This window comes from Pithys albifrons, chromosome 6 (assembly GCF_047495875.1).
Source record: "Pithys albifrons albifrons isolate INPA30051 chromosome 6, PitAlb_v1, whole genome shotgun sequence".
Classification (NCBI taxonomy): domain Eukaryota; kingdom Metazoa; phylum Chordata; class Aves; order Passeriformes; family Thamnophilidae; genus Pithys; species Pithys albifrons.
Window position 1 is genome coordinate 3,585,216 of NC_092463.1, and position 27,407 is coordinate 3,612,622.

Genomic DNA, 27,407 nt, shown 5'->3' on the forward strand with positions numbered 1-27,407 from the left:
TTGAACCACAGCCTTTCTCATGTTCAAAAAACCAAAGTTTTGGGAGAGCTGCCCAAGGTTTGCCCAACCTGGGTTTGTGCAAGGAGCTGGTTGGTCATGGAAGGGGTTACCTGAGGGGCAGGAGTGCTCTTCCCACCCACCCCAAAAGCTTGTGAGAATCCTAAAAAGAAGGAAAATCAGTGATTTCATGGCTGGCAGATGCACAGATTCAGACCCACACTGCTGCTGACCTCCCAAGTGGTCCTGGATGCCTTTGGCTGGCACATGGAGGAGGATCCACTGTTTATATCCCAAGGATTGAATCCAACATTCCTGCCAGGAGGTGGGCAGCTCCCAACCAGGAGTGTGTTGTTGCACACCCAGAGCCACCTGGGGCCACCAAGGAGGTTCTCCCTTCCCAGTTCCTTTCTGCTCCCAGTAAAGCTTTGTTGAGGGATACAGGCAGCTGCTTCAGGTTCAGGATGCTGAGTTTTGAAACAGCAGTGCCATGGGCATGACATGGCACACAAACTTCTCCCTCCAGCCCCTGCTCTCCTCTTTCCACAGGGGCTCGGTGGTGCCCACTGTGCCCAGACACACCTCAGGCATGAGAGGGTTTGCAGGATTTCTGTGCAGTATTTTGCTAATTATTTTTTTCCATAATTGTGACAATGACTTTTATTCATAGCACTTAGATGTGTATAAAAGCAAAACTTTACTTAAAACTTCTTTCCCTCCAGGCATTGCTTTTCCTCTTAATTACATAGAAATTGCACCCTAGGCCAGTGTGGTTCCAGCATTTATTTTTATTTTCCCCATTTCCATGTCTGCTGTGGGACAGGAAGCAACAGTGGCAGTCCCCAGCATCCAAAGATAGGAACCAGTTTGTTTTAAGCTTTACTTTGGCCTTGTTAAATTTTGCTGAGCACGTCTTGGCTGAGCTCCAGGGTGCTGGACCAAGCCCACCATATTCAGGGAGAAGGGAATAATTACTCCTTTGCTGTGACAACACAGGGAGGAAGGGAAAAGTGTTTGCAGAATGCTTTGAAGATAATGACACCCCCAGTCTGCTGAGTGACAGTGGTGCAGAGCATCCTCCAGACAGCTCCTTAATTCCTGGTGATTAGAGGAGCAGACCAGGAACACTGTTCTTCCCAACAGCTCCTGCTCTGGACTTCCTTTAAGGAGGGAGTGGTGAAAGGGGGGGCTTAGCCAAAAATAAATGAGCATCTCAAAGGCAGATGGGCCTATTCACAGCCCTAAAATTACACCAGTGGAGGGCCAGGCAGGATGAAAGGAATTAGCATCTGGTGGTGAAGGGAGGGCAGTGTCACCAGGGGTGGGTGACCAGATGGCCCGGGCCAGCAGGATGCCCTCCTGCAGGCAGTCACAGCCTTTCACTGCTCCCAGACCTCCAGATATTATTTTTATAGGGGTCTTTTTCCGCCCCCCCAGGGAGGTGCAGATTCCTCTGGAGCAAATGCAGGCTCGCTGACAGGAGGCTGGTGTCTCCCAGTTCCCTTTTAAGGACCTGTTCACACCCTGCCCCTGCAGCCACTGCAGGCCGGAGCACGGGAATGCTGAGGAGCCTTTGGCTTGGGCTGGGATCTTCCAAAAGCTCAGGACTGGGGTTAATCCCTGGGACAGGCACATCAGCCCCCACTTTCCCAGTAAATGTGCAGCTGGTCACCTGGTTTCTCCTGTGTTACCCCAGTTGAGGTGAGGTGCAGTTGTGACCATTCCAGATGCCTGAGGTACTGTCCTCCTGCATCCTGGGTGGATCACAGAATCACAGACTGCTTTGGGTTGGAAGGGACCTTAAAGGTCGTACATTCTGCCCCCTGTCATGGGCAGGGACACCTCCCACCAGCCCAGGCTGCTCCAAGCCCTGTCCAACCTGGCCTTGGACACTTCCAGGGCTGGGGCAGCCACAGCTTCTCTGGGCAACCTGTGCCAGGGCCTGCCCACCCTCACAGCCAGGAATTCTTTCCCAATATCCCATCTAACCCTGCCCTGTGGCAGTGGGGAAGCCATTCCCCCTTGTCCTGTTCCTCCATCCCTTGTCCCAAGTCCCTCTCCAGCTCTCCTGGAGTCCCTTTAGGCACTGGAAGGGGCTCTCAGGTCTCCCTGGAGCCTTCCCTTCTCCAGGCTGAGCCCCCCCAGCTCTCCCAGCCTGGTTCCAGAGCAGAGGGGTTCCAGCCCTTGGAGCATCTCCATGGCCTCCTCTGGACTCATTCCAGTGTCCTTCTATTGTGAGCCCCAGGGCTGGATGCCAAACTCCAGGTGGGAGATGCTCACTGGATGATCCCCAGAACCCCATTTTGGGGGCATGAAGAGAGGCCAGCACTTATTTTTAGGTTTATTTGCTTAGATGGAGCACCAGAAGTGTTTTGTAGAGCCATGCTGTGATTCCTGATCCAGGTTAAAATGACTTTTTTGAGTTTATTCTTCTTGCTTATGATACTGTTCTCACCCTGGAGGAGGCCACTGACCTGGTCCATAGCACAGCCCCATGGAAGGGGCAGGATACAAAGCCCAGTGCTCATGTTGCATAAGGGGAATCCTTGATATCCCATTCCCTGCCTCATTCCTGAGCCACGGGTCACTCCGGAGAAGAGCAACAAGGCTGGAGAAGGGACTGGAGCACAAGTGCTGTGGGGAGAGGCTGAGGGAGCTGGGGGTGTTTAGCCTGGAGAAGAGAAGGCTCAGAGGTGACCTCAGCACTGTCTAGAACTGCCTGAGGGGAAGTTCTGGCCAGGTGGGGGTTGGTCTCTTCTCCCAGGCACTCAGCAATAGGACAAGGGGGCACGATGGGCTCAAGCTCTGCCAGGGGAAATTGAAGTTGGAGATCAGAAAAAACTTCTTTGCAGAGAGAGTGCTCAGGCATTGGAATGGGCTGCCCAGAGAGGGGGTGGATTCCCCATCCCTGGAGGTTTTTAAGGTGAGCTTGGCCGTGGCACTGAGTGCCATGATCTGGTAAAGGGACTGGAATAGGCCCAAGGGTTGAACTTGATGATCTCAGAGGTCTTTTCCAACCCAATCGATTCTATGATTCTGTGATTTCTGTAACATGCATTTCTGATGGCTTCAGAACTCAGAAGGTCTAAAGCACTGTTGCAGTGTGAGAGAAAACCTGAGCACTGAGATTTAAATCTGTATGAGGGATTTGAGGAGGAACTGGATTTGGTCCAGGCTTTGTCAGCGTTAATTCTCCAACATCTCAGACCATTCTTCAAAGAGCGGGACAGAAACCTCTGGAAGGAGCCTCTGACTGGTGGGAGGGAGGTTGCCTCGCTTCGTAGCCACATTTATTTTTATTTTACCTTGGAGTTAGTATTCCAGGAAAGCCCATTAAAAGCTGGCAGGCAGCTCCTGGCGAGCGGCAGTGCCGGAGCCGAGCGCCGACGTGCGATGCCGGAGGAGCCGCGCCGGCGTTGGGAATGACTGATGGAGCAGCGAGGTGTCGGTGGGAAGGAGGGGAAAAGGGGGATGTTCTCACTCCGCTGAACTTCCTTCCTTTGTGCTGCCTATTGAGCCGGGGCAGCCGCGCTGATGCCGCTGCTCTCGCAGCCTTCCAAGCTCCCTTTTAATTGGGAATGATTTCATCCCGGCCTTTTTCATGCCCGAGCCAGTGGCCTGCGTCATGCAGCAGTGAGTTTAGGCAGATTTTATTTGCATGTGAGTCATTGAGCTTTTCCAGCTGAATGTCACCAACTTGGAATTTTTGTCTGATTTTATTGTTGGGGGTTTTTTTTGTGTCTTGGTGTTTTTCCACAGGGCTTTTTCCCTGCCCTTTCGCTGCCCGCACCCCTTTGTCCCTCCCACAACACCCTCCTCCCCGGCCAAAAAAATAGGAAAAGGCTAAATGGGAGTTTGAGTTGGCAGTGGGAAAGGATGGGATTAGGAATGCTGGGGGAGAGAGGGGGAAAAAGGATGCTTTATGTCTCTGTGAGGGAAGGACCAGAGCCAAGTCAAATTGAAGGCTCTAATTTGGGAGCGGTGTTATTACAGGTCAGAGGGACTCAGTTACTGGCTAAATTGGGAAGAGCTGTCACATGCCAGGACTGGAAATGCTGCTCACATGGCTGGGGCACACAGGCTCCTGGGCAACTTGCTTGGATTTTGTTGACAATGCTTTAAAAAATAATAATAAAAATAATAATACTAAACCCCCAGGTTATTTTCCCTCAAATATGGGCTCTGTAGCAGCGTCCCTCTGCCTCCACTGCCTGCTCATCCTGGCCCTCACTGCCCTTTGCACAGAGAAGTTTATAAATAGAGCAACTCCTCCATTATGTGCAGCTTCAGTCTCTTTATTTTTATACTGGAATCTGTTCAATGATTAACAGTTTAAACCATGTGCTGTATATCAATACCTTACATACCCTTCATAACTTATTTTTAGTATTATTTTTCCCCCTTCTAAATCCTTTATCCATTTTAGGCAACACTGTTATGACATTCAGATAATTTTTTATATATTTTTTAAGCCTTTGAAGAAACTTATCTGCATTTCAATTGAGCTTTTGCTAAAAGGCTTTTTGCAGTTGAAATTAAGAAGTCAGGGAAGTATTTCCTCCCTGCTTGTGGTTGTGCCTGTAGTCTCCTCGCTGAGAGCCAGGAAGATTGGAGTGTTTTTATGGATTAGGCTCAAAGAAGAGATGCAGAAATCTCAGTTTTACTTCTTTGGCTTACTGCATCCCAGGAAATTCCACTGAAACTCTGGATTTGAGGGCATGTGGAGGCATGTGGGCTGGAGAACCTCACTGTCAGTGAAAGCAGGCAGTGAACTTGTTTCCCACCTGTACCCCAGGCTCCAGAAGCAGCAAAACCAGCAGAGTTTGTGGGTTCTGAGGAGTGATGGGATTCCTGGAAGCATCCTCCATCCCCCTGTTTAATTGTGCTGTTAATTGCTGACCCATCCCAGTGCCGTGGGCCTCTGCAGGCTGTCAGAGCTGTCAGAGCTCCGCTGGCCCTGCTCAGCAGCCAACAACAGCCACCTGACCCAGGATCTCGTCGGGATATCTCTGTCCCTCAGACCTGGCACGGCTGCTCTGATATTTCTGTCTCCTCACTGCATGCACAGGGGCTGATGGATTCCCCTCCACTCTGCTGTCCAGGAGGGACAGGGCTTTGGAGTCATTCCTGCTGCCATAGCTTTTCTCCACCCACCCACGGATGGTGCTCCTGCTTTCTCCTGCTCCCCTGCCCCAGTGGGCAGAGCTGGAGGAACATCTTACCTCATGGTGTCCACACACTGATGGGGCTTCTGCACCTCTGTGGTCAGCTGGGACTCTCACACTATTTCCTGCACTTCCCAATGTCCATCCTCGCCATCTTTGGCTTGGGAGGAGGATGCCTGTGGTCCCCAGGAGCTTGTGGGCTCCAGCAAGTGAAGGGAAACTGGTGCTGTGCATCCTTGTCTGGTGCTGGGTTGGCTTCACTCCTCAGGACAACTTTCACAGGAGGTTGGTTGGGTTGTCTACCAAGAATCTGTCCTCCTGGCCTTTAGGTGAAAAGCAGGAGGTGGTATCTCATCCTTTCTCATGCCCCATCTGGCTCTGAGCTCTCATTTCTGGCACCAAACCACATCCCATGTTTTTATATCTGAGCAGTCAGGCAGAACTTGGTGGATTTTCACTCTTCTTTCCCACCCACCGGCACCACTCTCAGCAACACAGACTTCACTCCATGAGACCACTCCGGCTGGACTGTGCCTTTTGAAATCAGGGAAACAAATTCCCCTTTCCCAAGGTGCTCTCCGTGGCAGTGCCGGCCGCATCACGTTGGGGAGATGGAACACCATCATTCATGCAGCGTAGGTTCCCTTGGCACCCGTGGGGCTTTTGATAAGGTTTCCCAGCGTGTCATCTTTGCTCTGAGTCAGTGAAATGCTCTCAGCACTGGAAATCTCTGCACTAAATTAAAGTCCTGTTGCTAGGGAGTGTTGTGATAATACACGGTATTATGCTCCGTAGCAAAAGTGTGCAACAGCAAAGCCTGGAAAACAAATCCATAAAACCTCCCATCGGATGCACAGTGTGAAAATCGAGGGTTCTTCGCTCAGTATTAAATATGTCATGGAAAAAGACTCCCTGCTCTTTCTGAATTTCCTGAAAGTCTGCTTTGGGCTGAAAACTGTGGTGGCTGGAGCCAATTTAGAGAAGGAAAAATCCCTGCTCTTGTTGCTGTCTGCAGAAGCTCCTTAATGATTGTGCCATGCGATTCTCCAGTGCTAAAAATACATCTGGGTTTGTACAAACAGCCTCCTAATGACTGGAGCTCTGGCAGGCTCGGGAGGTAGAGGGGGGAAAATAGTGGCAAAAATATGAAAATCTAATTTATTACTCACAGTGGAGCTGTGCTCCCTCTCCTTGTGGCTCTCAGCAGGAATTAAGGGATGTTTTGGTGACGGGATATCCCACTTTTTTCTGGTCTGACCAAAATAATGGATATCTGCTCCCATCCTGAGTTTGCAAATTGGATGGAGAGTGCTGAGCTCCCTGCCCTGCCCTCTCTGCTGGTGAGGATTTCATCAGCCTGTTGGGAGTGATGGGATGAGAAGATCTCAGGATCTCTTCTCATGAAGCATTTTATTTGTGGAAAGGGTTTTTAAGCATTGGAAGGGACTGCCCAGGGTGGTGGTGAAGTCCCCATCCCTGGAGGTGTCCAAGGAATGACAGGATGTGCTCTGGGCTGGGTGACAAGGTGGTGATTGGTCACAGGCTGGACTCAATCTTGGAGGTCTTTTCCAACCTCAGTGATTCTGTGGTCTGTTTGGGAGTTGTCTTTGAGCCTGGTTTCAGTGCCAAAATTCCCAGCTCCTGCTAAGACTTGGTGGGGATGCTCCTGCTTTGGGGAGTTTGATGGAGAGGGGACTGCCAGCGCTAAACAGCTGAACTCGCTGCCCAAGAACTGCCTTCTAAAGGGCAACAACTCGAGTAGAGCCCATGTCTTATCCCCCATAAAGATTTTTTTGGGGGAAGAGGTTTGTTTGGGCTTTTTTTCCCCCCAGAAGTTCCTTGCCATATGGTCACATCTCCTTAGCCTGGCTTTGGAGTTGGAAGAAATTGTTGAAAGAGTTCCTGAGAGAAGCTGTGCCTGCCTCATCCCTGGAAGTGTCCCAGGCCAGGTTGGACAGGGCTTGGAGCAACCCAGGACAGTGGAAGGTGTCCCTGCCCATGGCAGGGGCTTGTAACAAGATGGTCTTTAAGGTCCCTTCCAACCCAGACCATTCCAGGATTGTATGAAATGGACTGTTCAAAAATGGAGTGCCTTTGAGATGCCTGGGCCGTGGGTGGTGAAGGACTTGCCCATTGCATGCAGGGGGTTGCTGGGAGCAATTGAAAAAGGTTGTGTCTTTGGGACAGAATTGTTCTCAGTGGTTAAATTCTTTCTGTTACATTTAAGTAGTCAAAGGGACACTAATTACACAGAGCTTCTTAATCTCAGTTATTAAAGACTGAGAAGCTCCTCCTTCCTGAATTCTTCTGTGCTGAGTCATAGAATCCCAGAATGGTTTGGGTTGGAAGGGTCCTTAAAGATCATCTCATTCCACCTTCCTGCCATGGGCAGGGACACTTTCCACTATCCCACATTGCTCCAAGCCCCATCCAACCTGGCCTTAAATCCTGCTCTATATCCAGAAGTGCTTAGATTTTCATGGCTGTGTGGCTCTTGCCTTTGTTTCTCCAGGGAACTGATGTTGTCTGCACAGGGATTTCCCCAGCCACCTCATTTTGCAGGACATGCTGTGCCTGTTGCTCCATTTTTCCAGCCTCTCTTCCCTGTATCCGCTCTGCTCTGTTCACCTCCTCCTGCTCTGGAGCTTCTCTGCCGCAGCCGCTCGGGTGGAAAAGAAACATTAGGAAAGTACTTGATGTATTTTTAGCCTCTTGGAGTGTGATGTAGCTGCTGGGAACACGGAGGAGAGCCAGCACCATGTGAACCCAGAGGTTGCAGAGCACCACTGGCAAGTTTTCCGTCGAGTGCCAGTGCTCCTTGGCACCGTGACAGAGCTGGGATGCAAGGAGGGATGTTAATGCTGGAGAGGGAGATGGTGTCCGTGCCTTGTGTGGTGCAAGGCATGGATTGCTGTCTGTGTGTCCTCCCCTCATGGGTGCTGATGGACAGAAGGTCTGTCTGTCCTTCAGAGAGGTCATCAGCACTTATATCTGCTCAGGAAGGCGAGCAGACAGGGAAAGGGGAATTCTCTGGTTGCCTTTTTACATCCTTACGGAGTGAAGAAGCTGGGATGGCCCTGAGCTCCACAGCTGTTGGGATGGGTGCACAGAGCCCTGATTCCCACCAGTCTCAGTCTGCAAGCCCTCCCAGTGTCCAGGGCTTGTTTGCAGGTCTTCTGGTTGTTCCCAGCTCTTAGCCAAGGCTTGTTCCCTTCAAGGGAAAGAGCTTTGCCACTGCATCCCAAATTTCTCCTCAGGTCAGACTGTGTTAGACCTGCATGGGAGGGAGTGACAGCCAAAAGCCAGCTGTGAGGCTTTCCTGGCTTTTCCTCTGTCACATTCTGCCTTACTTCCAGGACCCCCTGAGCCCCCTGGAGTCCTCCAGGACTCCCTGAACCCTTTGGAACCCTCCAGGACCCCCCTGAGCCCCCTGGAGCCCTCCAGGACCCCCTAAGCCCCCTGGAGCCCTCCAGGACCCCCTGAGACCCCTGGAGCCCTCCAGGACCCCTAAGCCCCCTGGAGCTCTCCAGGACCCCCTGAATCCTTCAGGAACTCTCCAGGACCCCCTGAATGCCCAGGAACCCTTCAGGACTCCCTGAACCCCCTGGAGCCCTCCAGGACCCCCCTGAGCCCCCTGGAGCCCTCAAGGACCCCCCTGAGCCCCCTGAAACCCTCCAGGACCCCCTCAACCCCCCAGGAACCTTCCAGGATGCCTCTGAACCCCTTGGAACCCTCCAGGCCCCCCCTGAGCCCCCTGGAGCCCTCCAGGACCCCCTGAACCCCCTGGAACCCTCCAGGACTCCCTAAGCCCACTGGAGCCCTCCAGGACCCCCCTGGAGCCCTCCAGGACCCCCCTGAGCCCCCTAGAACCCTCCAGGATGCCCCTGAACCCCCCGGAACCCTCCAGGATGTCCCTGAGCCCCCTGGAGCCCTCCAGGACCAGGGGAGCACTCTGGGGACCTGTGAGGAAGCTGTTCCCAGGATGCAGAGCTGGCCACTCCCAGCAGAGCCAGGGGAGGTGCCAGGCAGCCCCGGGGGCCAGATCCAGCAGGCACAAATGCTGCTGCCTGGCACGGCTCCCGTTGCCTTCAGACGTGTGGGATTAGGTGCCCCTGCCCCGTGCTGAGGTCAGCGCTGGCACAGGCTTAAGTTATAAACTCAGACCTGTTGGCTGCAGCTGGGGGAGCCTGGGGGGTGTTACACACCACTCTGCAGCCTCATGGACGTTGAGGTGCTGGAAGGCATCACCAATGTCTTCTTCCCTGTGTTATCCATGATTTTGGATCCATCTCAGTGAGACAAGCAGGGCTCAGGTTCACCAGCATTTCCGTGTCAGCTTATCTCTCTCTGCCTTGTGCAATTGGCAGGTCTGCAATAACCTCTATCACCAAGATTTTTTTCCTTTTAATTAGCCTCAGTAGCAGTAACGAGGAGGCACATGCTGAAATTCCAATAATTTGGCCTCTGGTGGAGGGAGAAGGCTGCCAGGTTCAGCAGTGAGGGTATTGATGTGCTCTGCACGGGGTACAGAGAGTTTCCAACAGGGTTCTTGCCTTGTTTTCCTTAATGTTGGCCTTTTGAGTGAGTCTGATTTACGAAGTGAATGATGTAAATTCGCCCAAACAAAGTATTGTGACTGGGTCTGTGTGCAGGTGCTAATTACTGCAAATAGGAATTTAAATCCCTTTGCCTGGAAATGCTCTGTGGTTCACCCTCAGCCAGGGCAGAGGTTCCCAAGAGGGTTTGTATGATGGATTGTGGGGAGCTGGACCATCTCAGAGCCCAGTGAATCCAGTTGTGGGAAGACTGAGACTGGCATCAACCTGCCCTTGGTCAATACACTCTGTGCAAATTCAGGCTTGTGAATGAAATCTCTTCAATTTTTGCTTTTCTGCTTTAACTTTGCAGCAAACCACCCCATGTGAGATGGGCTGTGGTCTTTCCACCCCACTCACAGAATCACTGAATGGTGTGGGTTGGAAGGGACCTTAAACATCATTTAATTCAGAATCTGAAGCCAGATAAATTCAATCTTAAAATGGATCAATTCAGCTGGAAAGGAAGAAAAGCTGAAGTGCTTGGGAGCCACTGGAACAAGTATCTGGTAGACACAGGGTTGAGGTTTGTGTCTTGGTGGCTGTTCACTGGGAGATGATGTTGTGGCCATGCAGAGGTTTCTGGGCTGTGTTCATATGCAGGGTGAGGTTTCCTGACCCCTTTTGCCCTGGTGAGGGCACCCAGACAGCTGGAATAGGAGTGGGATCCCAGGGCTGATTGGAGATGGCCTTGGCTACTGCAGATTTGGGTGATTTTGATGCAAGTGCAGCATCTCCCATGGATATGTGGGTAGTGATGTGCTGCTGGGTCCTTGCACAGCAGGAGGAGTCCAAGTGCTTATTTTTCTGCCTCTGACAAAAAAAATGGGTGCCCCCACTTAGCTCTGCCCATCACCCAGAGCCGGTGCCACACGGATAATCCAGGAAACAGTGAACAATGGGAGCCTCTTCTGGGAGCTGCTGAGGAAGCCTTGTGAAAAAACCTTCCTGCACTCCCAGAAATAGCCATTGCTTGCTCTGTGGCCACCAGTTTCAGGCTTGCTTGAAGCAGATTCAAGCAGCCTAAGCATGGATTGGATTTCTGGTTTGCTGTTGGACATCCAGGACACAAAGACCTCGGTGTCATCCATCCCTGGGAGAACTTGGTTGCCACCCAGGGGCACCCAGTTTGTCCCTCCAATCCCTAATACTGCAGTTTGTCACTTGGCAAGATCCGGGATCTCAGCCTGAATTTTTAGTCCAAACTCCTGTTTTTCCTCTGTGAATACATCTGAGAGTGCTGTTCTTTCAGCCCTGCTGGGAAGGGGCTTGGAGGGTGCCCTTTGGATGTGAACATCTGGTTAATGGTTGGACTCAGTGAACTTAGAGGTCTTTTCCAACCTTACTTTTCTCTGACTCCATCTCTTAGTCATTTTACTTGCTTGGACAAATTATCCGAATGGGCTTTTGAGAACTTTTTATGGAAAACTTAGTTAAACTGAAAACAAGGGCATAATAAAACAGTAATTTAAGAGCAATTTGCTGACAACTGGAGCCCTTAAATGCACTGACTTAGCACTGAGGAGCAGTGATACCAGGCCTGCTGTGTGCGTGTCCTCTTTGTCACTTGGCAAATCCTTGGGCGATTTTTCAAACACTTTCAGCATTAATCAACACTGTTGATTATAAACTCATAAACTACACATCCTTCATCTTGCCTGCTTTGTCAAAACCCCATTTGGCATAATCGTGGAATCCTGGGATGGTTTGTATTGGAAGGAACCTTAAAGATCATTTGTTTCCAAACTCCATGGGCAGGGACACCTTCCACAATCCCAGGTTGCTCCAAGCCCTGTCCAACCTGGCCTTGGACACTCCCAGGGATGGAGCAGTCACAGCTTCTCTGGGCAACCTGTGCCAGGGCCACCCCACCCTCACAGCCAAAAATTTCTCCTCAATATCCCATCTAACCCTGCCCTCTGGTAGTGGGAAGCCATTCTCTCTGTCCTTTTCCTCCATCCCGTGTGCCAGGTGCCCCTCCAGCTCTCTTAGAGCCCCTTTAGGCACTGGAAGGGGTTGAAGGTGTTCCTGGAGCCTTCTCTTCTCCAGGCTGAACAGCCCTATGTTCATGTGCTGTCCATACTGGGTTTTGCAGGGAGTGTGTGTATCCCTGCCTTCCTCCATCCAGGCTGGCTTTACCTTTGGAAAACTGAGAGCTCCTGGTACAGCATCAACAGCTTCAGGAGCTCCATGTGCTTTGCTGGTGGTTGAAATAATCCATTCCTCCCTCAGGAGGCAGATTCAGGGTAAAGTCAGGAAGGTCCCCCAGGCAGGGCGGTGCTAGAGGTGGATCCATTGCCACCAGACAAGGAGGCAATTAACAGTTTGCAGGGATCCAGCAGTGATTAAGCAGATTTGTGACAGAGAAATCCCAGGAGAGCTTAATACATTAACAAACATCTCCTCTTTTTGCAGCTAGAAAGCACCAGTTTTGGGGATAGTGTTGGTCCTATTCATAGCACAAGCACAGGTTTCAGCCTTGGAAGCAGGACCCAGCTATATTTGGAGCTGGATTTATCCACAGGCACTCTGCACACACATCAGCTGGGCTGTCTAGCAGCAAAACCCTGTTGGTTAAGTAATCCTACAGTAGAAGGGAGTTTTACATCCCATCCTCATTCAGCTTCTCACCCAAGAAAATGTCCCATAATAAAATCTGGGATTTTTTGCAGGTCCCATCCCTTCCCAGGACAGGGCTGGGGTGAGAGTTGGCTCCTTGGGGTGCTTGTGGTGAGCTGTTATTTTAACTCATGTTGGTACAATGAGAGCAACAGGAGGGATGGGGATTTTGGGGGGGTTTCAAGGCTGCAGGGGGGAGTTTCTGAGTTTGAGGCTCTCTGCGCTCAGATTTGCCTGTTGCAAACACCTGTGGTCATGACATTCCATAGAGCAGTGAAATCCATGTGATGGGAAGCCCCAGGCACCCCTGAAGCAGGAGCCAGGGGAATTAATGAGGTTGTGATGTGATTAGTGTGACCTACCACAGGTATGGTGTCGGACTGTGGGATGTGGGACCCCAAATCCAGGACACATCCTCACCTCAGCTGAGCTGGAGCACTAAAGGGTGAGATGTTGAGATATCCCAGATGCCAGGAGTGCCTGGGAGCAGGTAGGAAGATGAAACAGGGGCTCCTGTGTTCAGGGAGAGGGTGGAGAGGGGCTCTGGGGGGTCACCAGCCCCTCTCCCCCTACCCACAGGCAGCTCCAGCTTTCCCTCTCCTGTGCTGCCCTTTCCAGATCCCTCTGTCTTCTGGCAGATGGGATTAAGCCTGACCTTCTGCCCCATCTCAGGGAGAGCCAAACCTCTTTCAGATCTAATTATTTCCCATTTTTGTTTAATTGTGCACATCCTGCTCCTGGCTGAGCAGCAGAGCAGCTTGTGCCCGGGCTGGGGCAGGGAAGAGCACCCAGTCCCCTCACCAGGCCCAGGCTTTTGGGTCAGTGCTCCATCTTTTGGGGTCGTGATTTAAACCCCCAAATCTCTGGGGGTCTGAGACAAGGGTCCAGAGAAGCAGCTCTGGCACCATCCTGTGTTTCTCCAGTGGTGATCTTCACACTCGGCTCTCCCCAGTGTGAGGAAGAGGAGTCCAGCCATGGCCACCTGCCTCCCCCATCCTCCTCCTCCTCCTCTCCTGCACCCAGTTCACACCAGGATCTGCTTTTTCCATGTGTGTTTTGCTCCTAAGTGGCACTGATTTCTTTGAGCAGTGCATTGCAGGCCTTTTTTTAATGATCTTTGATTGCTCAGTTTATCCAAGCTGCTGCAGAATCTCAGCTGGTGCCAGGCTGGGGTTTGGCTGTGCCAGCCTGAAAGTGCCACCAAACCAGCCCATTAGGGTGATAAGGGGACGGGTGGCATTCCTCTCTGCAGGAGGATGGGAGAAAATAAGGTACATTTTCAACCCACTCCCTGGCCAAGAGAGCAAGGACAGATAAAGCAGATTAATCCCACCAGGAAGCTTTGCCTTCAGCACTGACATCTGCATATGGAAAATATGGAGATGCTCTGGTGGGCCTTGAGTCCCACTGTGCTCATGTGTGTTCTGCAACTTCGCTTGGGCTGAGCGTTGCTTTCCCAGATCCCATTTTTTTAGCACCAAAACCACCTCACAGCATTTCCATGGGCACGAGAGCACACCCAGAGTACCGAAAAGTCCCTTCTGGTGCCACAAAGCGGTTCCTTCTCCACCAGAGCCGCACCACATCGTGTCCCGGGCTCCTGTCGGCAGGAGATGTCTCGGGCACGCCGGCGTCTGGCTCGGGAAGTGGCTCTGGAGAGGGGAAGGGCTGTGGAGAAGGAAATGCCACTGCAGAAAGTTCCAGGGAAAGCCGCCGGCGTTTCCAGCAAGCCATCTAGTGGCTTCCTGTTAAAGCGGTTGCACACCTTGGAACTGGGAAGGCAAAGCTGGAGGAGGGAGTGCTGCTCACCACTGCAGCTGTGCCCAGGACAGGGCTTGATCCTAACTGGGAAAAGGCCCTGCTGTAAGAGCCTTCTTCTGGGCCTGGGCTGGTGGGAGAGAGGGGTCAGCTGCTGGCCTGTAGAATCCCAGAATCATGGAGCATCTGAGTTGGGAGGGACCCACAAGGATCATCAAGTTAAACTCCTGGGTCTTCCCAAGAGCAAACCTGAACCCAGGGAAGTGGTCACAGCACCAAACCTGACAGAGCTCAAGGAGTGTTTGGACAAAGTGGTGGAATTGATCTTTGGGGGTCTCCTGTGCCAGGTCAGGAGTTGGACTCGATGGTCCTTGTGGGTCCCTTCCAACTTGGGATATTCTGTTGTTCTATTCCATGATCCTTACAGGTGGACGTCCAGATGTGCATTTCGGTGGTGTGGGTTCAGCTCCTGTAGCTCAAAAACAGACACGTGGGGTATACAGGGACAATCAGGGGCTTGGAGCAGCTTCCTGTACAGAATGGGCAGGAGACAGAAGGTGGGGAGAGAGAACGTATAGTTTGGGAGGTTTTTTTCATTAACATGAGAACTCAGCATTTCAGTTGGTGTGGTTTTGGGCAGTGGGTTTAAAGCAGGCATGAGGAAGTCCTTCTCCACCAGATGCTTCAGCTGTGGTGTCCTTAGGCACAGCCTGCTACAGGGGCTGAAGGTTTGAAGGAATTTGGTCATCCCTGGAGCAAAGACTGTCCTGGAACTGGGAAGTGTCAGTCAAGGGGTCTGTGTAGATCCTGAGCTATCCTTGGCTGAGGTTTGCATAAGCTTTTCAGAAAAACCTCTGGTGATGGAGATTCCACAATGTCATAGGCCACCTGACCCTCTGGAAGGCAGCTCTTCATGTCCAACCTCATTCCACCTTTCCTGCAGTTCAAATCGTTCAGGTTGGAAAAGCCCTCTAAGATCAGATGATGGAGTCCAACCATCCCCCAGCACTGCCAAGGCCGCCACTAACCCATGTCCCCAAGTGCCACATCCACACAGCTTTTAAATCCCTCCAGGGATGGGGACTCCACCATTTCCCTGGGCATCAGGAGCAGGTGTGGTGTGCAGCACAGCGTTCTGGCTGATGTTCAGCCTGTGGTGCCTCCTGGCCCAGGCTCTTCCCTCCTTGGTGCTGCACAGTGATGTGTTCCCACCTGCACTCAGGTCTTTTCACTGCTTAATGCAGATGCTTTTTCCCAGCTTTTCTCCAAGTCTCGTGGAACTGTAGAATATCCTGAGTTGGAAGAGACCCACAGTGGTCCAACTTGTGGCCCTGCATGGGACTCTTCAACAATCCCACCCTGTCCAATTGTCCAAACACTCCTGGAGCTCAGGCAGCCTTGGGGCTGTGCCCACTGCTCTGGGGAGCCTGTTCAGTGCCCACTACCCTCTGGGGGAAGGACCTTTCCCTGGGATCCAACCTGAACCTCCCTGACACAGCTCCAGCCGTTCTCTCCAGTCCTCAACATTGTTTGACTTCTAATCCAGTTTTCTGGGGTGTTGCCCTTTCTCTATCCATGATACCTGCACATTGCACACATGTATCACCTCACCCATGTCCCTGCTGATGTTCTGGGCGTTGTCAGAGCCAGGACAGGCCTCCTTGCTCAGCACATCCTCCCATTGTGACGGTGAATCAGCTCCACCAGCTTCCTCCGTGTGCCTTTTGGATGAGTTGTGTGCCCACATCAGAGCAGTTCTCTCTGCTGTGCTGCTGAGGGAGCACGTGTGGCAGCACCTAATGAATATCAAGACATACAGCTCAGCCTGTTCCCCCAGCTATTCACAGGCCAGTTGCTCTGTTGCAGAAGGAAATTAAATTTTCTTGACAAATCGGTGTCGGCAGTCACTTATCATCTTGTTATCTTCTAAGTGCTTCCAAATAGGTTGTTTCATTATTTGTTCCATCAGTTTTCCCAGAGTTCGAGTTAAGTGACCGGTTTGTGATTCCCTGACTTTTCCTTCTGCATATTTTTGGAGTTAAACCTACTTTTGCTTTTTTTTGGTCTGGTTTTCTCCTATCTGCTGTGAGCTAAGAAAGGAACAAGAGCTCTGGGGCTGCTTCATCTCAGCCCTTCCCTTGGTACCTTTGGGGGTGGTGGAGGGACCAACACCCTGGATGGGTGGTTGCCCTCCTGCTGGGGTGCTTCTTCCCTTCTCCCTCCTTGGCTCTAACCTGCATTATCTCATTTAAATCTTGACCTTTTCTATTTTCCAATGAGTACTTTAAAAGGGACATTACCCACAAAGGGCTTTTTTGTAGTATTTTCTGTATTTTTTGTAATCTGCAACAATATGGAAAAATTTGGGCCAAATCTTGACTGTGATTACCATTAGAACAGCAGTGTTGCTGTGTGGCCTTAGAGCTGGGTTAGTTTGGTTTTTTTTGTGATTTTCAGGAGCATCTGGGCCCCTCAGTTCAGGAAAGAGATTGAGGGGCTGGAGCGGGGCCAGAGAAGAGCAACGAGGCTGGAGAAGGGACTGGAGCACAAGTGCTGTGGGGAGAGGCTGAGGGAGCTGGGGGTGTTCAGCCTGGAGAAGAGGAGGCTCAGAGGTGACCTCAGCACTGTCTAGAACTCCCTGAAGGGAAGTTCTGGCCAGGTGGGGGTTGGTCTCTTCTCCCAGGCACTCAGCAATAGGACAAGGGGGCACGATGGGCTCAAGCTCTGCCAGGGGAAATTGAAGTTGGAGAGCAGAAAAAACTTCTTTGCAGAGAGAGTGCTCAGGCATTGGAATGGGCTGCCCAGAGAGGGGGAGGATTCCCCATCCCTGGAGGTTTTTAAGGTGAGCTTGGCCGTGGCACTGAGTGCCATGATCTGGTAAAGGGACTGGAGTTGGACCAAGGGTTGGACTTGATGATCTCAGAGGTCTTTTCGAACTCAGTCGATTCTGTGATTCTGTGATCTGGTTGGTTTTGGCATCCAGTGTGGCACACTTTGCCATGACCGTGGTTTTCAGAGGGTGGTGACCCCCCTCCCTTGGAGATACTCACACAGAGGCCTCCCACATGCAGACATCCCTTTGGATGCAAAAATCCCATCTTGGATTTACCCTGCCACGTTCTATTTATATCTTAATTAGCTCCGTCTGCCAGTGTCTCAATTATCTCCTTTTTTTCCCCCCCGTTTTCCACCAACAGGAATCATTAACCAGTGGCAACAGGAATCCAAGGATAAAGTGATTTCCCTCCTGCTGACCCACCTGCCTTTACTGAAGCCGGGCAACATCGAGGCCAAGGTGGAGTACATGAAACTCCTGCCCAAAATCCTGGCGCACTCCATCGAGCACAACCAGCACATCGAGGAGAGCCGGCAGCTGCTCTCCTACGCCCTGATCCACCCCGCCACGTCCCTGGAGGACCGCAGCGCCCTGGCCATGTGGCTCAACCACCTGGAGGACCGCACGTCCGGAGGCTTCGGCGGCCAGGGCCGCGCCCGCTCGGACTCGGTGGACTACGGGCAGGCTCACTACTATCACCAAAGACAGAACTCCGACGACAAACTCAACGGGTGGCAGAACTCTCGAGACTCGGGAATAAGCGTCAGCGCTTCCAGCTGGCAGGACAAAAACCTGGCATGTGAGAACGGCCACCTGCCCCTCTACTCCTCCTCCTCCGTCCCCACCACCATCAACACCATCGGCACTAGCACAAGCACCAGTGAGTACCCACGGGAAGCTCCCCCCATCCCACTAGGAATTATTGCTTTGCCGTGGTTGGCAGGGGGGCTAAACTCATCTGGGCCATAGAGAAATCCTTTTTTTTTAAATTCTTTTCCTTTCCTCACCTGCTTTTTTATTTCCTGCTTGCCTTGTTGTTTTTTTTTTTCCTCTAGTCCTGTAGAATTATAAAGACTTGGGAGCTGCAGAGGAGGGAAAACCAGCCAAGTTGTAAGAGCAAAAAATATGTATTATCAAAGAGAACCCCTTGTATTTCATGTAACTCTGTGTAGATTTGCAGTCACGTTTCAAGAGTTTGTAAAGCAAGCAGGGAGCTGATGCTTGGTGGCCAAAAGTAAACTGGGAGACTTGAAGCAAGTCCAAAAGTGCACTGGGGACTTACTGGGAGGAAATGGGATCAGGGCACTGAATGTAGGCATCATTTTTTGCAAGTAGGGCTGGGATCCACCATCTTCAGGGCAATATCTGAAAAAGTTCTCTTGTATCTGCTGTGCTTAAAGGTGTGAATCTGGTGGTGACTGAGGGGTTTAGATGGACAATTCTCAGTGTTTTCCATGAGAGTTGGGTAGTTCTTCCATCATGGAGACCTTGCCAGGCTTTGATGGACAGTGCAGAGCCCAGCCCAAGGCTCAGACACTCAGAGATGCTGCAGAGCACCATGACTGGAGATCTATCACTGGTTTTGTGTGAAGATGTAGTGCATCTGGTCTTTAAAGCAGCCATTGATTCCTTGAGCCATCCTTGGGAGAGAGGAGCAAAGCATCTTCTCCACGGGATTTGGGAGCTCCTTTATGGAGAGCTGTCACACCTTCCTCACTGTCACCTTGGGTAACTGCCACCACCTACAGGGATGGACACCCTCCTTCCCTTTGGGATGTTCAGAAAGTCTCTCCAAGATGCTATATCAGCATCTCCCTCGATATCAGGGATGCAGAGAGTACTTTGGGAAGAGGCTTCTTGTGGTGAGGGCGCTGGGTTCTCTACCAGCATGTGGAAAGCCACAATTAAAGAGCTGAAAGCTTTAAAATGGTCACTTAAGGCTTCTGGGTATTCCCCTCTCCTGTAATAATTGCTCTTATTTAAAGTGGTGTTTCAAATCTACAATGGTACGAAACAGCTCTGAGTTTATTGCTGTAGCATCCTGGTCTCTGCCTCTCCAGTGTCCATCCTTGCAGGCATATGGGGATTTAGCAGAAGGGTCCCAGATTCTCCCTGGACTCAGAACATCCTGCCCATCTCATCCCCAGTCTCTGAAGCCCCATCTCCTGTGAGACTGGGTGATGTTCAGCTTCTCCAGGAGCTGGTCCCTGCACTGTGAAGCTGTTTCAGGGAAACTGAGCTGCGTGGGAAGGGCTTAACAAAGATGCAGGATGAGAAGAACCATGAATGTTGGTCTGTTAAACCTCTCCAAGGATTATTTATTTAGAGGCTTTTACATGTGGTTTCTGCATGCCTGGCATTTTGGAGGTTTTGCATGGCAGGGAGGCAGCAGGAAGAGGTGGCTTCAGGTGGGATCTGGTTCCTCAGGTCAGGATCTGGAAGCAGGGAAGGCTGGTGGGTGCAGCAGGTTCATCACTGACGGTGGATGGAGCTCTGCAAGGTGTGTTACATCTTGAAGGACTCTTTCCAAAAACCCCCTGGTGTTTCTTTGAGCCTCTCCGTGCTCAGCCAGCTCTCAGTTGGTGCAGTGACCCACCTCTTGCCCAACAGTCCCCAAGCATTGACACAAAGTGCCAGAACTGAGGCAACAGTGGAATTACTCAGCAGTGCCTGAGCTGCCACACTGCTGTGCTTTTTCCCAAATTCTCCCAGAATTAGGTGTGTGCAGCAGCACTGGGACAGGAGCACCTGTGGATCTGCCAACAACCTTACACTTCACCTGCTCTTCTGCTTGAAGAATGTGTCCCTCCTCCACCTCTGCTGCTTCCTTTGCTGCAGGATCCCCTGCCAGTGTAGTCCTACATGTAAAGCTGTTGTAACTCCTGCAGATGCATTTTTGGTGGCACCACGTTCAGGTAACCCCTGGGCTGAGCTGGAGGTGACCCAACCACACTCCATGTGTTAGTTCATAAACTTCCTTAACGCAATATTTGCTCGGACACGAGCATGGTAAGTCCACAGATAGATGCTAAAAAATAAACACGGCTGTCAGCCTTTGTCCCAGCCCCTCAACTCAATCAATACCTCTATTAATCTTTGATTCCAAAGCAAAGCCCTCAAATCCTTACTGTTTGTGTAGGTATTACTGTTGTTAGGATTTTTAAATTCTCCCTCTGCTTCGAGGTGTTTGTCTGGGCAGGGGCTTAATGCAGCAACACCCTGCAGGGCACGGCCATCCCAGACCTGTCCCTGCAAAGGCACTGCCTGTTCTGCTGCCAAAATGGGGCAAGGACTTTCCCAGAGGAGCTAACATGGTGATCTTGCCTGAGATACTTTCTTCTGGTGGTGTGGCATCATTAGGTGTAACACTATTGTGGCTCAGGGCTTAAGTATGGGTGGTGTAGCTCATGTGACAGTTTGCTTTGGCACAACCAAGACCCAGACTTTGAGATTTGGTTCAGGATTGGTTCCTCTCCAGCTCTGGAAGGTGTTGGCCAAGGCTTGAGGAGATGTTGCTGGAGTTCTCCAGCCTTTACAGGGCAAGTCTGGAGCACTCTGAAAGAGTCATGCTGGATTTACCAGAGTAATGGTGATCCTGGAAGGAGACCCACATCCTAAGGGATGGGTCTGGGTCTGGAGTGGGCTGAGGACACAGACTCACCCAAAATGATGGAAGTTTGCTCAGAGAAGCTGTGGCTGCCCCATCCCTGGAAGTGTTCAAGGTGTGTTGGATGGGGATTGGAGCAACCTGGGCTGGTGGGAGGTGTCCCTGCCCAGGGCAGAGGGTTGGAACAGGATGGGCTTTAAGGACCCTTCCAGCCCAAGTCATTCTGTGACCTTCCTGTGTCCCTTCCCATCCACTGCATCTCTCTCACTGCTTTCTCAGCCTGTCCTGCAGAGCTTGAGCTGCCACTTTAAGCCAAGCTTTAGTGTGCCAGGAGTAAAGGCAGCCTTGGTGTGGGTTCAGGAGCACAGTCCGGGAGGAGGCCGGAGCTGCTCCAGCGCAGTGGGATGGGATGAAACCCGGAATCCCAACTCTGCAGCCGGATCAGGTGATGGTTGCAAAACCATGGGATTACACAACACCTTCTCAGTGGACACAGGGACTGGGAACTCTGAAAGGACGTGGGAAAGCAGCTTTCAAAGCTGCCAGCAGCTTCTGGCATGGGGACTCTGGCTCCTTCCCTGCCCCTCTGTGAGTGGTCCCACTGGAGTATGATCTGGTGGTGTGGCAGGATTTGGTGGCCAAATGAAAGCACAGCAGGGCTTTTTCCCTGTGTTTTCCACCCTCCTGGAAGGGAATCTGTGCAGAGACAAGGGAGAGTCTGTTGTTAGATATGCTGCAAAGTGGGAGAGCAGATACACTTGGTCTCATTTGGACCATAAAGTGACAGGTCAGTGATGGGTGGATACAGTCAGAGATCTGGGTAGGGAATATCCTGCAGGGGAATCCCAGAATTGGGACTGTGTTTTTAGAGGAGGGATGTTGCAAACTCTGGTGTTCCATTGTCACTGTGCTGCCCAGATTTCCCTCTGAGGGAACAGGGAGGACCAGCAAAGCTGTCTGCCAGTCTGGAGACAGCCTTGTGCTCCTGCACGAATGGGAAGGATGCTGGGTGCTCAGACCTGCTGCACCCTTCCCATGGGAGCCTCTGCCAGAAAACTGGTGCTGTTTGTCTATGAGGTGAGAGAGAAGGAGAGCAGGCAGGGCAGTGATGGAGAAATACTCACCTGTGCAACCTCCTTGTGCTGAAAAAGAAAATTTTCTATCTTGTCCTAGAGCTGGAGAGAAGGAGAAAATCTGGGTTCTTCCTTCCATGCACCCCAGCCCAGGTTCAAACTGGCAGAGGGTTAGACATAGATTGAGTAATGGGAAGAAATTTCTGACTCTGAGGGTGGGCAGGCCCTGGCACAGGTTGCCCAGAGAAGCTGTGGCTGCCCCATCCCTGGGAGTGTCCAAGGCCAGGTTGGACAGGGCTTGGAGCAACCTGGGATAGTGGAAGATGTCTCTGCCCATAGCAGGGGCTTGGGCTAGATAATCTTTAAGGTCCCTTCCAGCCCACACCACTCTGTATTTCTGTAATCCTGCCATACTGGCAGATCTGCAGCTGCCAAGCTGTGCATCAGCACATGTGTGTGTGGTGTGACTTGCTGGATTTGCCAACACTTGCCCCAGTTATGGACTCCCCAGTGAGGGAGCAGATGAAGATGGGGGAGCTCTCCCCCAGTCATCAGGAAATGGAGATGAAAAAACCACATCAAGAAAGCAACTGCCATGAATGGAGTGTGGGTTTCCTGGCTCTTCTCTCTGCCCTGCACTGTTTTGCAACTGAGTTTGATAATGAGATATAACTACATTTTTTAACCCACAGGACCACCGTGGTCTGTGTTGGGTTGATGAGCAGCTTACAAGACATTGTCCCCTGTGTAAATCTGTAGCAGCACCTGCAGCAGACTGTGTGTCCTCAGCCCACGTTTGCCTTACACAGGGTGACACGTTTCCTCCCTGCAAACTGAGCAAAACATGCCATGTACAAGTGGAAGAGTCTTAATGAGGCTACAACAGTGAAGCAACAAATGTCCCGTTCTTGCCAGGAGTGGATTAGCTTTGCACTCGGGAATCACCTTCAGAAACTTGTTCCTCAGTTGGCTGTGCTGAGACTTGGCACCCTGGCACTCATCCTGCCAGCTGGGGACACCCCTCACGTCTGCTTTTCCTCTCTTTTACTGATAGAATGAGAAAAGCTCGTTGGCCTCGTAATAAACACTTGAGTGGCAGACGAGGGCATTTGTTGTCTTGCTCATGCCCTCTAGTGTTGCTCATAACCATCAGAGAACACTTCCAGAAGGCACCCACTTTCCCAGGGTCTCAGTGCTACAAAACCTTGCTAATTCTGTAGCTTAAAATCTTGTACAAGAAGATCAGGCATGAACAGAGTTGTTTTCTCAAACTCATGTACATAAGTACAGCAGCAAACAGGAGTGTGAGTGAGAACAACATAGAATCATGGAATTGTTGAAGTTGAAAAAGACCTTTAAGATCATCGAGGCCACCTGCAATCTTCTTCTCCAGCTCTAAACAGCAGATACAGATTTCCTGGCCCATCTATAAATTCAAAGCCCTGGCAGACATGGAACAGTTCTGCAGGCCATCACTTGCCACCCACCCTCTCCCTGGAGACCATCAAGCTTTGGAGATGGAGGTGGTGGTGGAGGACAAGAGGGGTGGCCTTTGGGGTGTCAGCAGTGCTGGGGAAGATCTGCTACTGCTCTTGAGTGCTTTTATAGCCAAGATCCCTTCCAGCTGCTGAGGCTGCTCCACTGGCTTTGTGCCTCACCCTCTGATTAGCAGGGAGGTGTCCAAACTCAAAGCAGAGCAAGCTGTGCCCATTCTCTGTGAGCTGCTCTGCTGGCCAGGATGTTTGTAGTTGATGGACCAGCCATGTGTACTCACCCCACTGTCAGCCCAGCTCCCACTCTGCCCAGACCTGCTGTCCAAGCAGGTGTCCAGGTGAGCCATCCCACCCTGGGACCAGGTCAGCTCCCAAGGTGGTTGTTGGCTGGTCGGGTGCAGGGAGGGTGTTGCTCCCCCCTGCCAGGTGTGTGGGGTCTGGGAGTGCAGCATCAGGGTATGGGCTGGGAAAATCAGTTTGTCTAAAGGGAAGAGATCAGGGCAGTCCCATCACACAGTCCAAGTGACAAGTGATAGGACAAGAAGAAATGGCCTCGTGTTACTACAGGGGAGATTTAGAGTATTGAGAGCAATTGAGAGCAGTTTCTTCACCTAAAAGGTCAAGCACTGGAACTGGCTGCCCAGATCAGTGATGGAGTCCCCATCTCTGGAGGAACTTAAAAACATGTGGACGTGGCACTTGGGAACATGGGTTAGTGGTGGCCTTGGCAGTGCTGGGAAAGTGGTTGGACTCAAAGATCTTACAGGCCTTTTCCATCCCCAGTCATTCCACAATCTCTGCTGTGCATTTGCCCTCAAGAGCTCAAGATGAAGATGTTTTGAAGACATTTTGGGTAGGAAACCATTCTTGTTCTGTCTTCTGGTCTGTGCCCTGCCACGATCCGTGTTGCCATGCTCACTTATTCCTGAACCTGGTGGTTTGGTTTGTACTTGAGCAGCAAGTTCACTTCAGTTCAGCTGCTTCAGCACATTTGACTCCTCCTTTGGGCCAGATTTGGCACATTCTCCTCACCTCTTTGTTCCCAAAGGATCTCTTTTCTCACTGTGTTGACCAACAAAGGTCAACAAGATGCTGAGGTCCCACCTTCAGTTGTCTCTGGGGGGATCCTTGACTGACATCAAAGCCAGTTAGCCCACCTGTCGTCTTCCAAACATCACACTCTGCACTGGAAGGGAAAAAAGACAGGAATCAGGGGGTGACTTGGAGTAGGCCATCAGCCCTTGATGAACACTTGGCTTTGGACATCTGGGAGGGTGATTCTTCCGTTCTGTTTGGGTGGGACTTGCAGTTCACAGGTAGATTTGTTCTGAGAGATGCCCAGCCATGCAGCCTTGAGGTAGAGGTTTCTTGAGGTAGTTGGTTTCTGGGTGGATGTGGATGACACTGTGAGGCCTGGGAATGGCTCTGGGAGGATGTGGATGGTCCTGGGAGGATGTGGATGGTCCTGGGTGGATGTGGATGGTTCTGAGGGGATGTGGATGGCTCTGGGTGGATGTGGATGGCTCTGGGTGGATGTGGATGGTCCTGGGAGGATGTGGATGGTCCTGGGTGGATGTGGATGGTTTTGAGGGGATGTGGATGGTTCTGGGTGGATGTGGATGGTTCTGAGGGGATGTGAATGACTCTGGGTGGATGTGGATGGCTCTGGGTGGATGTGGATGGTCCTGGATGGATGTGAATGGTTCTAATGGGATGTGGATTGCTCTGGGTGGACGTGGATGGTTCTGATGGAATGTGGATGACTCTGGGAGGATGTGGATGACTCTGGGTGGATGTGGATGACTCTGGGTGGATGTGGATGGCTCTGGGTGGATGTGGATGACTCTGAGTGGATGTGAATAATTCTGGGTGGATGTGGATGGCTCTGGGAGGGTGAGCTTAGCAAGGCAGAGCTGACGGGGTGGTCTGTGTGGCTGATGAGGGGAGGGAACACCAGGTGCCAGTGGTGACACGTGGCTGCCCTCAAAGAGGACATGTCACGCCTGCATCCTCTGGGATCACACCATTCCTTCCTCCAAACCTGGTATATGCAAAGTTTGGTCCATACTCTGATCTTACATAGCACCACTCCCAAATCATGTACCCTACTCACAGAGCGATGGCTCTGCAGCTTCCTGTCTGGAATGAGGCCACCTAATTTGGGAACCTCTATTCCAGCAGCACCCAGGGATGTTCCCATCCTCTCAGCTTGTGAAATCCCGAAGCAGTCACAGACTGTAGGCTCTCAGGGCAGGGACTGCCTGCCCTGCTTTTGCTGTTGTTGGTGTGTTGCTTGTTCCCTGGTGAGGGAAAAGGACACCAGCCTTGACCTGTAGGTTGGGATGGGGGAGATTGAATCCTGTGGCTCCAACATCACCTCCCCTTTCCTTAGAGCAGCCTGGGTGTCTCAGGGATGGATGTTTAGGAGCAGCACCAATGATTTTATGTGTATCCCATGGTCCTTGGGATTCCTGTTGCCACGGAATGGTGCTTCTGACCTGGAAGCAGCACAGAAACCCCCAGCACAGCTGATTGATGCTCTCTGGGATGTGGAGCAGTCAGACATCCCCCGTAATTCCCTCAGACCCTCAGCAGTGTCCCGTGTCAGATGACCCCGAGGTTGTGCTGATGGATGGACTCTCCCAGACCTGGGTGTATTTTCCCAGCCTGGTGCCTGTCGGACACTGGCACAGACAGCAGCAGGCTGTGATTACTCATTGCATGGGAGCCTGGTGCTTTCCTGAGGGAAGCTTTGCTTCTTCCATCACCCCATGAGCACCTGTGGGTTCCTGTCCACAGTTTGCATCACACCCAGTGCCACCAGGGATGTGGGACCAGGGGCTCCAAGGTCTGGGAGCCAGGGATGCTCCTCAGCACCTCCACCATTACCTTATGTCTGTGAAGGGCCTTATGAGAAATGGCCCCCTCGAATCTTTCCTACTTTTCCACATCATGAGTATCACATTTCTGATGTTTTTCTGAGCATCTTCATGGGGTGAGAAACCCCGGGAGAGAATGCCCGTCTCATCACTCATCCTTTGAGTCTGTGCAGCTCTGGGCTGTGGCAAGTAAAGGAATGGAGAGAGATGAGCTCTCCTTCCCCCCACCATCACACAGCAGCTGTGGAGAAATGGGCATGGAGCAGGGATGGGAGTGCTGTGGTTTGGATTCATCCAGAGCAACTCCTTCCCCACTACACAGGGACTCGCTGTATTCTCCTGACTCAGTAACACGCTGCTATTTAATTAACTTTTGACTTCTGGTTTAAAGGAGCAGTGCACAAAATAGTTATTTACTTCATTTGGAAATGCTTTTATTTGTTACCATAATTACAGCTTCCTCTCCTTTTTTTTTTCCTTTTTTTTTTGGATATTTTTCTTAGCAGGGGAAGGGAGGGAGGGGGGAATTTTTGCTGCTCTCCTTGTGGTTATCACATCCTTCAAATTACTAAAAGAGGCTGGGATAATAGGTCTGGTGATTATATATAGGCACCATCTGCTCTGTGGCTGCTTCCTATCAAAGTGCAGTTAGAGGAGTGCAAGGAGGATATTTTCTCTCCAGCTATATTAAGACTCTATTTCCATCTCGGCTCCAAAGCAAAGCTCTCTGCATGCAAATGGATCAAACACTCTGGAATCAATGGCTCTGTTTTGGCAGCCTCGAAGCCGATTTTTTTTTTTTAATTTTGTTTTATTTTCCCCTCAAGTTTGCTGTTGCCATCCGTTATGCAATTTTATCTGAGGCTGGTTGTTGTGCATTCCGTGTTTCCCTGTGAGCACAGGGCCCCTGTTTGCTGAGCAACGCGCTCTGGTGTTCGCTGGCGCAGGGATCTGTGTCATAACTCCAATGCCAGGCACTATCTGAGCAATCAGGAATGTTTTGGAGGATGATGAAGGCAGATTTTTAGGATGCATCTGCTGTCGGAATGTAGAGGAGGTGGAAAGCTGAGCTGAGTTAATTTGGAGCAGTAATGGGAAAGAATTAATACATGTTTTGTGATACCAGCCATGGCTGTCCTGTTGCTGCTGGGGGTGGATGGGGAGCAGGGCAGGGCTCAGGGCTTGGGAGTCAATAGAGTTATAGATTCCAGAGTGGTCTGGATTGGAAGGGACCTTAAAGACCATCCAATCCCACCCTCTGCCATGGGCAGGGACACCTTCCACTATCCCAGGTTGCTCCAAGCCCTGTCCAGCCTGGCCTGGGACACTTTCAGGGATGGGGCAGCCACAGCTTCTCAGGGCACCCTGTGCCAGAGCCTGACCCC

General features: G+C 51.5%; 1 protein-coding gene across 4 annotated transcripts in view; it reads left to right on the plus strand.

The window, feature by feature from the left end:
- SAMD4A (sterile alpha motif domain containing 4A) overlaps positions 1-27,407 on the plus strand; it is a 107,473-nt gene that overhangs the window by 50,758 nt on the left and 29,308 nt on the right. For all 4 annotated transcript variants that reach the window (XM_071557242.1, XM_071557245.1, XM_071557244.1 and 1 more), the window contains exon 3: positions 17,332-17,850. In XM_071557242.1, coding sequence (XP_071413343.1) covers positions 17,332-17,850 — 519 coding nt within the window. The remainder of the gene's footprint in view (positions 1-17,331; positions 17,851-27,407) is intronic.